This window comes from Carex rostrata, chromosome 19 (genome assembly GCF_964058835.1).
Source record: "Carex rostrata chromosome 19, lpCarRost1.2, whole genome shotgun sequence".
Taxonomy (NCBI): domain Eukaryota; kingdom Viridiplantae; phylum Streptophyta; class Magnoliopsida; order Poales; family Cyperaceae; genus Carex; species Carex rostrata.
The window spans coordinates 3,492,491-3,509,289 of NC_135936.1; the positions used below are offsets into that span (position 1 = coordinate 3,492,491).

General features: G+C 35.4%; 2 protein-coding genes across 5 annotated transcripts; one reads left to right on the top strand and one right to left on the bottom strand.

Moving 5' to 3' along the window:
* Positions 1–6,122: 6,122 nt before the first annotated feature.
* Positions 6,123–7,874, top strand: LOC144571653 (acid phosphatase 1-like). Its single transcript, XM_078321001.1, has 3 exons — positions 6,123–6,647; positions 6,954–7,163; positions 7,652–7,874. Exons 1-3 carry the CDS (start codon positions 6,235–6,237, stop codon positions 7,827–7,829), a joined length of 801 nt encoding a protein of 266 aa, XP_078177127.1. The 5' UTR covers positions 6,123–6,234; the 3' UTR covers positions 7,830–7,874.
* A 2,222-nt stretch (positions 7,875–10,096) lies between these two features.
* LOC144571291 (uncharacterized) lies at positions 10,097–15,446 on the bottom strand. 4 transcript variants are annotated; one of them, XM_078320525.1, is made up of 10 exons: positions 15,254–15,446; positions 14,594–14,818; positions 13,102–14,399; positions 12,976–13,014; positions 11,695–12,765; positions 11,414–11,542; positions 11,241–11,303; positions 11,031–11,108; positions 10,798–10,870; positions 10,097–10,551 (listed from the first exon to the last, which is right to left on the bottom strand). In XM_078320525.1, exons 2-10 carry the CDS (start codon positions 14,721–14,723, stop codon positions 10,274–10,276), a joined length of 3,159 nt encoding a protein of 1,052 aa, XP_078176651.1. In that variant the 5' UTR covers positions 14,724–14,818; positions 15,254–15,446; the 3' UTR covers positions 10,097–10,273. The 4 variants fall into 4 exon arrangements, with proteins under 4 accessions (XP_078176651.1, XP_078176650.1, XP_078176649.1 ...); XM_078320524.1 differs by having other exon boundaries at positions 10,098–10,551; positions 11,031–11,111; positions 15,258–15,446; XM_078320523.1 differs by having other exon boundaries at positions 10,098–10,551; positions 11,031–11,111.
* Positions 15,447–16,799: the final 1,353 nt, after the last annotated feature.

Below are 16,799 nucleotides of genomic sequence, written 5' to 3' on the forward strand. Positions count from 1 at the left end.
AGAGTCACACCATTTGATTTCAAGCAATTCTTATCTCTTCACATTTGTCCTCCTTACCAAAACAAATAATAAACCATAGGTGAAAAGAGACAAATTGCTAATGCTTGCGGTAAGTGTGTTGTTATAGAGCAAAACAAGGAACTTTTCCTTTACTAAAGTGAAACGCTAACCGCTTAGATGCGCGTGGAATAGGTTCATTCGGAGCAAAAAGTGCAGCCGGAAGCACGTGAACCTATCGGTTACATGCAAATGCCACCTCATCTAAACATACAGGAACTGCCACCTCACCTAAACATTGAGGAACTGCCGCCCCAGGTTTCACCTATGCCCGCTTTCCTTCTTGACGTGTCAAAACCACCATCCCAGGTTTTACCTATGCAGGCATTCCATCTCAACGCGCCAAATGGACCGTTTTCTCCTGTTGCCATGGCACCTCCTATGCATGAGGCATCAGCTATTCTTGCTAATAATTATCAACAAAATATGCTACCAAGTAGTAACTATCAGGTATAGATCACAATTGATACTCTCTTATTTTATTGCCAAGATTAATTTAGTGAGTAAAAAGAACTACATGCAAAAGCGTGAAACATGTTTTCCTTATATATGCGAATATATCGCGATTGTATATAATGGCCAAACATCAGCATCAAAATATATACTCAAAATATAGGATTTTCTGGAGGATTATACTTGCAACCTCCAGCTGTATTTTCATACTTCATGTGAGCAAGCTATTATACCATTATGAGCGTTCAAGAAAAATGAATCTGCACTTTAATTTTTCTTTTTCAAATTAGGACTCCAGTTAACCCCGCATCCGATCTGCACTTTAAAATAAAATCTATATACAATGCAATTTTCCATTCTGCACATCAAGCAGTGGCACTTTTTTATCTGCACATAGCGATACATAGTTCAACAAAATGGGCTCTCCAAAGACGACGTTTGAAATTAGTCTACAACACTAAACATAAAATTATTCATAAGAAGTATGGAAAATTAAAATATAAGCACTGAATTTAAGGAGTGACAAAATTAATCAGTTTTAAAATCTTATCTTCAATTAAAAGAAGAAGAAAGAACAAATATTGCTAGCTTCATCCATCGGTTACCCTTTCCCACAATCCTTCTTGCACTTTTGAGTTAATGACACATTTTGGCAAAAATAAAAGACATGTTCAACATATATTTAGCATGAATTATTAAGACATTTTTGGCAAAAAAATAAAAAAAAAGAGTTTTTCAAAACATCTCAGATCATCTTTCTCCGTTCAATCAAAGAATAGAGAGGAACGGTTCACATACCTTGCTGCATTTCAATAAAGAAATTCTTTCTAGCTTAATATTACTATGGAGCTCTAGCCTCTAGGCAGATCCCATATACTTATTCAACTTGGGTAATCACCTTGTATGATAAAAAAAATCCAGGCAGCTGGAGGTGATAGCTATAAGCATCATATAAAAGTCTTAAATTCACATAAAGTAACGTTTCATATAAAAGAGTAAAATATATAAGGATATTAGCACCTTAATTACTGCATTCCAATAAATTGATTATTTCTAGCATAATATTACAATGGAGCTCTAGGCAGATCCCACATACTTATATGATTTGGGTGTACATAAGTTATCTTCTTGATCTTGCATAATAAAAAAAATCCAGGCAGCTGGAGGTGACAGCAAAGCACCATACAGAAAATCTTAAATTCATATAAAGTAATGTATCATATAAAAGAACAAAATATATAAATAAGGAATATTGAGCCTTCAAATCTTAATGGAAACTATTTCTCTTCCAAGCTGTAAAATGAAGATTGCATGGCATGGATCAGCTACCTTTATATGATTTGTGATTGTCCACCTAATTGCACTGTCATATAGGAACAAAAATATCTTCTTTGCATGTACATTGATCATCTTTGTGCCAATTTAAGATTTAAAATGAGACTAATGATACACCTGTTCGTTATCTTCTTGGTTAGCTTGAGCAGCAACAAGATGTTCATGGTAACACAGCATTCAGTTTAGATGAAATTATGACAGGTTGCACCTCAGCAGATCCAAAAGAGGTAAGTACACAAACTCAATTTTAGTACATGATGAAATCATTATATGTGTGTATATATATATATATATATAGACAACAAAGGTTGAAGTCCTCCGAAGAAAATTTATCCAGGTTTTGGCTTTTGGTTTAGGGGTTTAAGACTTTAGGGGCAAACAAAAGGAAAGCTAGAAATTATAGGTTCCTTGTATGCTAATGCATGCATCTTAGATATATATTATGTGAAGAGGAGGCCCTACTTATATTCCTCCTGCATCCATCTCATTGAGATATTTCACAAATGTACACCAGCGGAATGCAAAACACACAACTTCAACAGTTTCAACTATTTGAAGCATTTACATATATGTTAAATCACTTGCAGGTGACATCAAACGCAAATTCAAATGCTGAATGGCCAGGGTTTTTCGACTGGCAAACAAATAATACCCAAGATCCCCCTGGACCTCATAATTAGAAAAAAAAAAAAAAAATTTGCATGCTTCAAAACAAAGGAAGAGAGGGGTATAAGGATTTAACCTAGGCTGCTCTTTTTGGTGGCTTCCGATTCAACGGATTTGCATGGAATATGAAGACTGCTTAAACAACCCGAGACAAATTTTATAATGTCAGAAAAAGAGAGAGAGCCTATTATTGTTCTAAATATTAAATCTTAAATGTATGTTTCATTTGTTTCGCTTTATTCTAGTATGATTGGTAGACATGTGTCTGGTTTCTGTATAATAAAAAATTCTACATATACTGTAAACTTCTTTCCTTTATCTTTGAGAATTTGACCTAGACAGAAACTAAAAAGCGAAATTAAGTTAATCCGAAACAAACCATAATCTTCTTTCCTTTATCCCAAGACAACTAGGGGTGTCAATGGGTACGATACGGGGAGGGTGGAACCATTTTCATACCCATACCCACTAAGAATTGACCTTACCCATACCCTACCCATACCCGTTAAGAATTTGTCTTACCCTACCCTACCCATACCCATTATGATTAACGGGTAACGAAACGGTAGTGGGCGAATAACGAAAATACCAATATAATGGTTCGGACAGCATATGGTCAATTTTGTCATTTGTTACATTATTTCTTCTAACATTTCATTCCATCTCATTCAATTATTAAATATATATATATTCATAGTATAACCTTGAGAAAACTGACATGTAATGCAAAATTCAGACGCTAACACCTGAGCTGACATTAATGGATTACTTATTTAGACCAAACAATACATTATTGCCAGAAAATAAGATGAGGATATATTTTCTTTGAAACATGGAATATTTATATTTATAGAATTGAGAAAAAAACAATAACGATGAATAAGGAAGAAAACAAGAAAATAAATTCGTTGATATATATGTCTCTAGCGTTGATACAGGCATACAACAATATGAAAAGAAGAAAAATAAATAAATTGGATATAATATTGATATATTTATATATAATATATTTTATATAATTACCCATTACCCAATGGGTACGAAATAACATTTACCCGTACCCATACCCGTTTATCTAACGAAAAAAAATCTTTACCCATACCCATACCCAATAAACTAACGAAAAAAAAACCTTACCCATACCCGTCTTATCGAATACGATACGGGTAGGGTAAACGGGTAAACGGGTGTCATTGACACCCCTAAAGACAACCCAGAAACTTCTTTCCTTTATTTCAAGAAGTGAGTTAATCCGAATTAAGTTACTCTACCTCTACAGATGGATTAACTTACTCCACACTTACTCCACCTGTAGAGCCCATTGTCATAGGCAGATGCTTATTTTCCAACACCTTACTCTTTTATGTGGATTAAACTAAGGCATGAGCTAAATTATCAAATGAGATGTAAAATATGTAGAGTAAAATAAAATAAGCAATTTAATCCTCATTAACTTTACTCCACACTTACTCCACAGATAGATTAACTTACTCCATACTTACTCCACCTGTAGAGTCCATTGTCATAGGCATTATTTTTCAACACCTTACTCTTTTATGTGGATTAATTTAAGGCACGAGCTAAATTATCAGATGAGATGTAAAATATGTAGAGTAAAACAAAATAAGTAATTTAATTCTCATTAAGTTTACTCCACAACCAAACATGACCAAAAAGTTTTAAACAATGACTTGGAATTCACTAAGATGTAATTAGTGCATTGGACTTTTATGGAAAATTTGGTTTCAATTGAAATCTTATCCTTTTAGTTTCAGTGAGATATGTGTACGTATTGGCTGAGTCAATACGTAAATTTTAAGTTTTTGAAAAATATATATATGAAATTCCTCACTGAAACTTTGTTTTAAAAAATAACCAAAGTAGTACGACCGACATCCATTATTTTTTCAAAAAATTTATTATTGTTCAACAAACTTCATCTAACCACCCCTATTATAATTTGTTCCAAAGGTATCTCAGAATATCACGCCGGTTTTTTTTTTTATAAAAACATTCACGATCACATTTCAAGTAAATCTTCGACATATTCGCTTTTTCTCTCAGTCTTCATCTTCAACAATTATCGTAACATTATCGCTAAGCAGATCTTCCAAATGACTTAAGAAACCTATACAATATTGAAATAAGTTTAGCTCAGACGTGAAAAAGAGAATTAGCAGAACAATCCTCCATTTATTGCAATATTCGTCTATTCCTTTCTCCCGAAATAATTCAGATAGAGGCAGCTAATGATGTCCCAGAAGCCAGTATTAATTTAAATGGTACAAATTGATTATCCATGAACTAATTGCATTAAATCCCAATTTTATAAATTTGCACTTTGATCCTAATCATCTACGTAAAATCAAACAATTCTTCTCTTCAAAAAAAAAAAAAAAACTATTCAAATTTAGGATAAAAGGGATCCTCAAATTGTACCAAGTTGCCTGACACCTCATATAGCTTCTATATTCAAATTTTAGCAAACACGTCTTAACATTCATGAATCGTTAAATTTTAGACTTCCGTAACAATTTTCCTTTTTATTCACATAAAGATACAATTTGCTTGTTAGGAAATGAAAATAAATTCTCAGCATTAAATGTACTGATTAACGATATCAAAGATTTTAGACTAATAAAATGGAATTGTGAAAAAGTTTATTGATTATATTGAATAATTTCTCGGTCTCTGCCCTTTATTGAATAATTGAATAATTTCTCTGTCCTTTAAAAATCATCATTGATTATTTAGGATGCATCTTAAATGGTATTTATCTTAAAATTTAGATATACTTCTTGTCATTTATTTAAAAAAAAAAAACTAAATACAAAGGACATTTTGTCAAATTTACAGATATGAGAAAGACAATGGAAGCACGCTAGAATTAAATTAACTTATCAATATATTTAGTTTTTAAAGAGCTCAAGACAATCCACCAAGTTCAGATGAAATAAGAAATATTATTATATTTTAGGAACGGTGGTATTGCCAATATTATACTTAAATCTGTAATATGATTATAATTTGCTTAAATCTTTCATCACAGAGATATTACGACACTCATTATCTCCAGTCCTACCCAAAAAGAGAGAGAGTGGGGTCTCTTGATCCCAGACCCAATAACATTTTTTTATTTCCCTGGTGTCTCCAGCAATGTTACATCGAATTCGTATCCCCTAAAGTAAACCGAAGCGTATTCTCTGCGGACCTTTTAATCTGATCTGTTCGTTTCGAATCGGACGGACCAAATCAAATCTTGCCCGAATTTAAAAAAAAAAAAATTCTCAAAATTTGCGGAACTTTTAATTCGGTCCGTCCGATCCGAAACGAACGAACTAGATTAAAAGCTCCGCACGGAAAAACTCCGCAGAGGATATCATTTCAAAGTAAACCATTCTCTTAGTTTTGATTTGGATTGTTCGAGCTGCTCTAACACGAATATTAAAGAACCCAGTGCGTTTCATCACGGACCGGATTGGCCAAATTTCTGATCTGACGGTCCTGATCAAAACTAAAATATTGTGTTACTTTAGGGATTACGGACTCCCCGGAAAACGGGTGATACGCAACAGCGGCCAAGATGCCAACTACAAATAAAAAACAACAAACGAAACAAAACATAAACAACAAATTACAGAACTCAAAAAATTGGGGGGAAAGACGAAATCTCGTCAAAGATCTTTCCCCATTTACCCTACGATCTCCATCCAGATTACCAAAATGCCATCGACACCATTGCCAGCTGCTTTCCTCCCCTTCCTCCTCCTCCTCTCTTGCTTCGCCTCTTGCGGCTCTGCCAAATCCATCCTCCGTACGCTACCTGAGGACCCTCGTCTCCGCCTATCGTCTGGACGCTCCCGTTCCTCGAACAACCTGTACTGCGACAGCTGGAGGCTCTCAGTGGAGACGAATAATGCGGGTAAATGGAAGACTATACCAACGAAGTGTATCTCGTATGTGGGCGCGTACATGGACGGAGAGAAGTATCAATCCGACTCTGACGTGGCGGCACATGATTCGCTAACTTTTGCTAAGGATGTGACATTGGCAGGAGATGAGAAAGATATCTGGGTTTTTGATGTGGATGAAACGGTTTTAAGTAATGCACCGTATTATGCAGAGAATGGATGGGGGCAAGGCAATGATCTTTGTACAGTTTGGCATCAATTGGTTTGAATTTGTGCTGGTAACGGTAAATAGTTACAATCTAGGAGATGCAGGGACCTTTAGCCATATCAGTACTAAGGAATACTCATGCATATCACTGGTGTATGCTGTTTACTACCAGCACATATGGGTGGGACCCATGTCCGATACATGGTTGTAACAATAACTAGCAACTCTGGCCTTTGCCAAGTCACTTTGATTCCAATTTACTTATCGTTGGTTTTGGATTGAAACTTCCAGTTCCCTCTGCATTGTAATTTTTATTTTGGCAGGTCTGGATTATTCAATGAGACTTCCTTTGATGAGTGGGTGTATCAAGCCAAGGCACCAGCTTTACCATCAAGTATAAAACTGTACAATGAACTTCTAGGATTAGGATTTCAAGTGGTTTTCTTGACCGGTCGAACGGAGATTCAAAGAAACGTAATTGTACAGAATCTCTTGGATGCTGGCTACCATTCATGGGAAAGGCTCATATTGAGGTATATAAATGATTTTTGCTCCCAAAATATTCTTTTTTGACACAAAAATTGAACGCTTTGATTAAGTGGCGGGTATTATGAAGCCCTTAATCCTTTATTAGTTGGTTAATGAAGATCTTTAGGTTTGATATCTTATTCATAGTTTTATTTGACAGAATGTTCTTTTATTTTCAATAGCAAAATTTGATATTTGTGCTGTGGTCGTTTCGTTTTGATAAAATGTGTCTGTCCTTATAAATCTAATTTAAAGTTAGCATGTGTAGAGATACAAATTTGCGAGTATATACTGGCCTTCTAGTCTGTGTAAATTTTTTGAGAGAGAAGTAAAAAGATCATTTCCCCCTCCTTTTATCCAGAGAGAACCAGTGCAATATATGTTGGTAGTTAGGCATCTTCAAAAGACTGGGTCGGGATGGTGTATATGCATGGTAATTTTATTTTGCACGATTATGGATTGAATTTAGAGATCTCATGCTCTGTTGTGGCAGGGGTGATTCTGACATTGGCAAGACAGCTGTTACATACAAATCAGGGAAAAGGGCCGAGTTGGAAGCTGAAGGATACCGAATTCACGGTAACTCTGGCGACCAATGGAGCGACTTGTTCGGGTTGCCAATGGCTGCTAGATCCTTCAAGCTGCCAAATCCCATGTACTACATTAGTTAACTTGTATATTTATATTTATTTACTATTTCCTGCCCCCTCTGAATGTCATGCCACACTCCCTTTCTCGGGCCCATCTTACCGGCGCATCACCACCACTCCGGCTAAAGAAGTGCCCAGGTGCCAGCAAATTAAAGTGCCAAGAGAAATTAATGCATTCCTTGAAGCCAACCCATCACAAGTCATTACCTATTTATAGATGATCTATGGGTCCACCAAAGGTTTTCAATACATCCGGCTTAATGAGATATTAGCTTGTTGTTTCACGCATGCCCATAAACGGAGGCGGTCTCTTTTGAGTGATATGATAAAGTCAAATCAGCGACTACTGGTTTCACATCAAAATCCTGAAAGGAATCAATTGTGAGATTAACTTTTCATTCATTTTTTTTTTTTTTTTTGTTTAGATCAAACTCAAAAATAGTACTGTCAATTTCAGGTGATAGTCCATCTGAAACTTGACCCAGTACATTGACATTTGATCAAACCCAATACATTGACATTCGATATGTTGTAGAAATCAATTGTGAGATTAACTTTTCATTCATTTTTTTTTTTTTTTTTGTTTAGATCAAACTCAAAAATAGTACTGTCAATTTCAGGTGATAGTCCATCTGAAACTTGACCCAGTACATTGACATTTGATCTGACTGCTATTATGAATTAGTACCACAACTAGCAATTGATGTTTACTATATCAAGCCCAAATCACTACTGGAGCCATGATTGCGGGTTCATAGTCCAAACCGTGCTGAGTCAGCACCCATGAGCAGAGTGTCAAGATCACTGGTTTTAGTAAACTATTTTCATGACGTTCCCGATTATGCCATAACTCATCTAACCTATAAGCTAATTACATAACTGTAGATTTCTACAAGGTATTCATCAATATTTTTGTGAACTTTGATTCCCAACTTATGCGATGGATAGGACTTAGGGCATGATAATTTATGGCAAGCAATTAAATCTAGTATTTTTGTCAATAATTAATTATACGTCAAACTCATAATAATCATTCCTCGTATCAACATATGGAGATAATTTAGTATGAATTTTGATGCATAGAAGTGATGGGGAGGAGCAGCTGAAACAACTGACATGTTCAATGCGCACCTAATCTGAAACGTGATTCCACTCCTTGATAGTTTTTACAATTCAAATATATTTTTAAAGGAATCCAAATATCAAAGGCTACTGAGCCATTCATCCTGGTAAAGATAATCTGAGTATAACTGTTGCTATTGTTTGGATTAGGAAGGCACCTCAAGTAAGCAGGCAAGCAAGGTGACAAGATCGAACTCGAGGCAAGCAGGAATCTATTGTTGCTATATTTCAATTTGCTCAAATTTTGGTTTTAATGACAACATTGCCTTTCATTGGTATAGATATTGTAATACTATTTGTTAATTTATTGGTACAGCTTTCTCATGTTACTGATTCTGCTTGTACAATTCACGTGTTAATTGTATGTTCTATAATATTCCTTATTTTACGATTTATGCTGGTACAATTTACAACAACTGTTTTTCATTGCTTGCTGGCTTGTGTGGCCATGATGCCAACTATAGTGACGTTACACAGTGCTAACTTAAAAATTCAGAACTTAAAAAAAAAAAACATGAATAGAATTTGTACAACAACAACAACAACAGTTAAAAAAAATTCACAAGCCTCACAATTTTACTTCCAACTCTGACAACTCTTTTCAAAGCAAAAGTAAAATTTATGAATCAAAATTGAAGGGAACAACAAAGAACGCTAGAACTGAAGGCCATTATAATTTACTAGATTTTCATGTATCCCCCTTAAAAACACGAGTTATTGTAATTTAATTTCAGAGGAAGGGGAAATATGTAAGGCAAAGGCTTCTATGGACAAAAGGACCTATTTGTAAAATGAATATATTTTTATTTTCAAAGAGCAAACAGTCGATCCGAACCGTTCAACTTGTTCTCCATATTAATATGTGCTTGGAGACCAAATTTTACATTTTTCTGAATTTTTTTACTATTTATTAAGAGGGGTACAAAATTCAATGGTCTGAATTTGATATTTTTTGTACCCGTCTTAATAAATAGTAAAAAAATTCAGAAAAATGTAAAATTTGGTCTCCAAGCACATATTAATATGGAGAACAAGATGAACGGTTCGGATCGACTGTTTGAACTTTGAAAATAAAAATATATTCATTTTACAAATAGGTCCTTATGTCCATAGAAGCATCACTCTGTATGTAATATTTAAGTTTTTTGAGGGGGCATACATGAAATTCCTCCAATTTACCATTGTCGCAAAAATAAAAGCTAAAACAAATATAGAATGAAAGTAACAGATATTACATCTAGTATTGTGATATATTTTAAAGTAGATTCTTAGATGCAAAATATAATTTGTCTCAATAGCGAAGTCCTAATGGTGACAAATTCAAAAAACAAAACCCCAGTACTTCAATATTGTCTAAACATGTTACCAAATATTAAACCAACATTTTTTTCCAGCTCCTCTTGAAATTTTACAAGTTTGTCACTAAAAGCACAGTGTAGACAAGTCTCCAAATTTAAAATCCTCAAGTTGATCTCGGCACATTCTTCAGGCTCATTTTTATTCACCACTAGTTTTCCTTGGCTCTCAAAGCCAGCCCCTGGTCCCCAATTCGAAGATCCCGCAAATTTAAAAATACCCTCAATTTGCACCGGCATTGGATGGTCTGAAAGAGACCACTTTCCTGAGATACAAAATTCCAGTGTAAGAAATTTCCCATCTTCTTCGGGGTTGTGTCACATCTAACTGTAATTATGCTCATGTAAATCTATAATTCATTCTTTTTGAGTTAACCTAGTGTTATTAACTATAAAAGGTTATTCTTATTAAAGTTTAGATGGAGATATAAAAAAATATGATTAAAAAACTCACAGGCATACAAGAAATTTAGAACCATAAAAAAATACGGCGAAGTAGAAACAATTCTTACCAGAAAATTTCACTTTTATTCCGATGTAAGCAAACCCCCAACTTGACTTGTCCTGAGACACACTGATAAACACCTGTTTATATCATTTATAAAACAAAAATCAAGCCTGTATAGGGACGAGAAGAAATATGGTAATATGGCATGGTATATTGGTAAATTTACAACCAAATCCCTATATAAGTGGTTGGACTGTTGCAGCTTCCGACATTTTTTTTTTACTAAACGTTACTCACATTCCCAGAAGACAGCAGCTCTACCTCAAAATGATCTGCCTTGTACATCAAGTCTAAAGGGCCAAGACTAACCAGATTCTCCTGAAATTAATTTAATTTCATCCATGAAACAATAAAATAACATATTTAAAAGAGTTGCAAGAAATAATATACTGAGAACAAATAACAGACTAAAAAAAATAAAAACCGATACGCAGAGGTCAAGCGTACCTTCAACATGCAGTGTACATCAACATCAGACCCAAGAATCGATGTATACGAGGAAAATCTCTTCTGCACAAATCAAACAATATAATTGTCCTCAAAAAAACAATTCATGGATACCAAACATATTTATAGAATATAGGCTAAACATGGTAAGTTAGAAGGTCAGATTTACGCACATTCAAAAAGCAGCGGATGTAAGGGAAAAGTTTTGTCCTGTAGTCACCAACACTAAATTTCAAAAGATTGCCCTTTAAGCTTTCTATTTGTTGCAGCGTTTCTATGATTGCTATATTAACCCTCTCGAGCTGTAAAGAGAACATCGATACATGAGAAAGAGAGAGAGAAATAGAGGGTTGAATTACAACAACTAACGTACCTCGGGTCGTTATTTTCTTGGCGATTAAAAAAAAAAAAAAAAGAGAGAACCAGAGGGATGATTTCACAGAAGGTGGCAAACCTCAGGACAAAATTTGAAGTGGCTGATCATTCTTTTCAAGTCTTTAAAGGTCTTGTTAAAATCTTCTGGGTTGTCCTTGTTATTCAAGTCCAAATCTTCTGGGTCGTTCTCAGAGTAGATAATCTCACATTCCATCAGCAATTGTTGTTTGATTTTGAAATGCATTCTTAACTGGTTGTATTTATCCTCTATATCCTCCATGATGTTCATAAATAGTGAGTGATAATCGCTCTGATGTTGGTCTTTGTTGGGAAATTGCATTTTCGCATCGACCAAAAAATACTTGCATCGAGTGTCTAAGTGTATTGACTCCTCAAAAACTGGCTCATCCATCAAAAAAATTTCTGAACTCCAAACAGCAAACCTTTTCTTGCAGCAATAATTACACCAGTTCAGCCATGCCTTGCGTGTTTCTGTTTCCTCCAAAACACATGGCTGTCCCTTTTCTAGTTCATTATTTACCATATCTTGGCTAGATGCAGGTACCAGCCAATACTCACTGTCAGAAATACAGAGCTGGTGCTTGAAATCCATATGCGCCATGAAAGACTCCCGGTATTCAAATATCTCCGAACAGCTGAAGCAGCACCAGTATTTGAATGTCTTGCTAAGCCTAAACCTGGCTATCGCTTCCCAAAAAATTCTGTATTCACTATCTGGGTAAGTCTGTTCACAGAACTTCTTAAGATTGACCAACTCCATGCAAAAGAAAAGACCACCGTTGGATTTGGATTTGGCAACCAACACACTTCTCTCTCTCAAGCTCGAAAACAGGCTACTTAATAATTCATTATCCATCCAGGATTCATCTTCCAGTTCGGGATCTGCTTCAATATGAGAATTCTTAAATTGTTCCTCTTCACTTCCCTTGTTGTTACTATCTGCTGGTTCAAATTCAGATCTGAATTCGTGTTCACTACCGGAACCAGATTTGGCTTCAGAATCATAATCATAATCATCATCAGATTCATAATCATCATCAGATTCAGATTCAGTGTCTGTATAGTCGTTGCCTGTACAGTTGTTGCCTGTATAGTCGTCACTAAGAACTTCCACTTCAACTTGGCATTTCTACAAGAAACAAATTATTTTATATATGCATCTAGCAGCAGAACAAAAAAATAAAAAATAAAAAATAATCCTAGCTGAGAAGATTTATTATTTGATTTTAGACTGGGCACCTACCAAATGACTTGTTCCTTGGGAAATATTATAATAAAAAAAGCAAAGAATATAGCAATTCCTCTGTGATCAAGGGGATTTTGTGCTATAAACTCTCACCTTCTGTTCACGGAGTTTCAAGCCGGCATACATATTAATCTGCAATAAAGCAGAAAATTAAGTTGTACGGCTTCATAACATGTGTGGACACAAACATAAATGCTTGTATAAAATTAAATTTCATACCCGAAAACAAGATCTCAAAAGTGGTAGAATGTACATGCGAAAGTCGAGGTGACAAAGCTGACAGACCAGAGGCTCCAGGCATAGCAACTCACACCATGATTGGACAAGTTCTAAACAATATGGCTCCAACTGCAGACAATCATCAAATTCTGAATTAGCAACTGATGGTCCACTGAAAGATTCTAGGTTGTAGTGGTATGCATCCTCCTGAAACAAAGGTTCTTTTGTTTGTAGAAACAAAAATTGGCTGGTAGCCAGAGATGAGCACAAGCTTTGGTTTTCCTGCTCCTCAATCGTTAACACTTTTTGATCTTGGAGCTTCATGTTGAAAGCCTGAAGACTATTTATAAACCAATTCAAAGTGCTCTCCACTTTGTCATATATCTCAGATGCTTCGACAGGGAGTTGATCAATTGGGGGTCGAATCGGAGCACTGGACATCCACAAGGGGATCTCCCCGCAGAGAAGACTTGCCTTGGATTGGTCAAGAATGAAAGTCGAGTTTTTGCAATCATAAGAAATTGCATCCATCATATCACTCATTTTCCAGTTCAAAATAGATTCTTTAGGTGGAGACTGCATTGTAGTTTTGACAATCTGGTGAATTTTGCGCATCAGTTGAACAAAAGTAGACAGGGAATTCTTATCTAAGAACCGAATGGATATGGGGGAGCTGGACAGAAGAACTCTAATAAAGTGCATATTGGCCCCCGTGGGTAGGCGGACAAGGATGTGCTTGGAGGCTAGAGCAACCACTGTCCTCAAGAGGCCATTAGAGAGCAATGAAAAGGATGCCTGGCCTGGCCTTAAACGTTTAAATAACCATCTCAATTCTGACAAAAGCTTGCTCCTTGCAGTATCCCTCGATAATGGCAATTGTAAGGAGCAAAGGAAATCATGGCCAGCACAAACATCTGTCACAGACACATTGCAAAGTTCTAAACACGTTCGGGAAAGCATGTTGAGTGCAGCTTCAACATCTACAGGTTCCCATACCATCTTCTCAAGGGCCTCGGAACACCACTTCTCCTCAGCCAAATCACGTTGCGAGAGCGGCCATGCATTTATTTGCTGCATGTTTGGAAAATGTTCATCTTTTAGGTGAAGGATGAGCAGCTCCTCTTTCCTAAACCAACGTAGACAACTGGGTTTGGGGCAGACATAAACGTCCCATGTGTCATAGAGGTCGAAAAACACAACTGCATCTACAACTACTTTTCTTAGCCACTTATAGTCGAGAATATTTGATGCGAAACAACTAAGATAATAAGCTGGCACAGACAAGAACTGTTGCTTCCCTGCATGAGTGGATAAAGAAAACTGATAAATAATTGAAATTAATAAATAGTTGAAATTTATCAAATTGCAACTTCCCTGCAACAGTAACTAATTATACCAAAGTACTCTATTGTACAACTAAATACTACAAAATTAAGATAGAAGACCTCTGAACATCTATATATATAGAGCAGGTATTACTAGAAATGCATACCAGTCTCGTCAAGAGACTCCCAATACTCGACGGCATGACTTTTTATCCAGTCCGCAGTCTTTGATTGAAAGTATTCATTAGTAACTATTACTTGCCGCCTGGGATTAAATTCATATTTTTTATCCTCCATCGTTGCTTCTATGCTTGATCTGATCCAATTTTAGGGTTGGGTTAGATAGATCCAACGAGATCGAGTGGGTCGAACGAGACCCGTCACAGATTTTGCTGTGTGAGAAAGATGGAATTGAGAGTGAATTAGATATTGTAAATATTTATCATTCCTAAATGGAATATTTAAGCTGAGACAATATCTAAAAGATGTGGACCTAATATTGTAACCCAGATCAATCATAAGAGGACTTTGACCTACAGCATTGTTATTGACAAAATGTGCAAGCAAGGTGAAGCTGGCAAGAGAAATAACTCACCATGGTGACAAAGACTCCATTCTGAATCAATTGAGCACACTCTAATTGTAACCTAAACCAATGAAATTCAGTATTCTAACCTAATAAATCAACTGGTACTGGTACTACACAAGTACTGAAGTACACAGTAACAGTAAGCTTTAAAGGTTTAAAACTACACAGTACTACCAGTCTGTTACCATTTACCAACTGAGCCAATACCCATTCCCAATAATTCAATAAATTAGAAAACTAACCAAACAGTAGAGAAGAGCGACAGGGGCAGAGAACGGGGAGCCGCAGGGGCGGAGGCGGAGGCGGAGGCGCGGTCGGCGGTCCGCGCGGAGCCGAGGGCGGGGTTTAGGGTTAGCGGATTGAGGCGCGCACGGCGAGAATTGGCGGGAGAAAGTAATCGCGAGGGTTCAAAACTAGTTGTGGTTGTGCGAATAAATTTATAGTTGTGGCTGTGCCTGTGCGAAAAAATTTCGGGCCGACTTTAGTTCTAAAAATTGAATTTTTTTTATAAACCATATTTAGAAAAATTATTTTTATCAAACCAACATTAGCAGATTTTTTTTTGGAAAACAGTGTAGCCATTGATGTAATATATAGGACCGAGATGTCATTTCGGTCCAATGTTTTTTCAGCTAGGACCGAATTGGCATTTATATCTCATGTATTTTTTTTTTTTAAATATCCTTCTTCTCCCTCCAAAAAAAATATTAACATGCATGACATGTAAACCCAATTAAATATTAACATTAATTCTATTCATGAGCGGATCCAGGATTTCGGTCAGGGGTAGGCACAAAATACACACATTTTCAAATTTTAAATTTATACATGAAAAAAATAGTTATCTATACGAAACTGACATAAAAAATAGACACAATTATTTATATTTAGTTTTAAAAACATAACGTAATTATTTATGTTGAAATTTATTTAAAATCCATATTTTAAAATAAGGTTTATATCTTTTCTTGTAAACACACAAGATATTACAGACATGGTTTGTAGAAGTTTGTTTTGAACTACAAAAAATAGAAAAAAAATTGATAAAAAAAAATAATTTGTCAAAAATAATGTTAAGACAAATTATTACACTCAACAAATTGGTCTATTCTATGAGGTAGTGCCATGTGGTTGTTCTCATGTATTGATTGATTGTCTCGAATTTTTCGAAAAAAATATTTTTTGTTTTAGAAAAATAAGAAATGATTTATATAATTTTAATTTAATAATACAAAGGACAAGACTCAAATATTTACTAATATAAATAATGTAGAATTAAAATTAAACTACAATATTTTATATGAATGAATAAAAACTAATTCTAATGCAATGTGCCTCTAGATTGTTGAGCCCTAAGGACTTGCGCCCCAGATCAAAATTGAAACACAACGCTTAAAATAAACATTAAATTAGATATGGCCCAATATAAAAATCAAAAGGTGGCCCATTAAATTAAATTGTAAATATTGGTCCCACATGTCATATTCTTCTGTTTCCTTTTGTCTTCTTTCTTTTAATGAACAAACAACGTATTCTTCTTCATTTTCCCCCAAATTCTTCATTTTTTCCCTGATTTTTCCCCCATTCACGATGCAAATCTCAGCTGGACCGTGTTTCTTTTTTCCTTCTGGACCAGGGGTAGGCACTAACATATAATGCTAGTATATCTCCAAAAAAATTCATAATCCAGGGGTAGGCACTTGCCTACCCCTGGACCTCTTTGGATCCGCCCCTGATTCTATTACTCTACATTATTCTACAATTACACTACAAAAATCTAAATT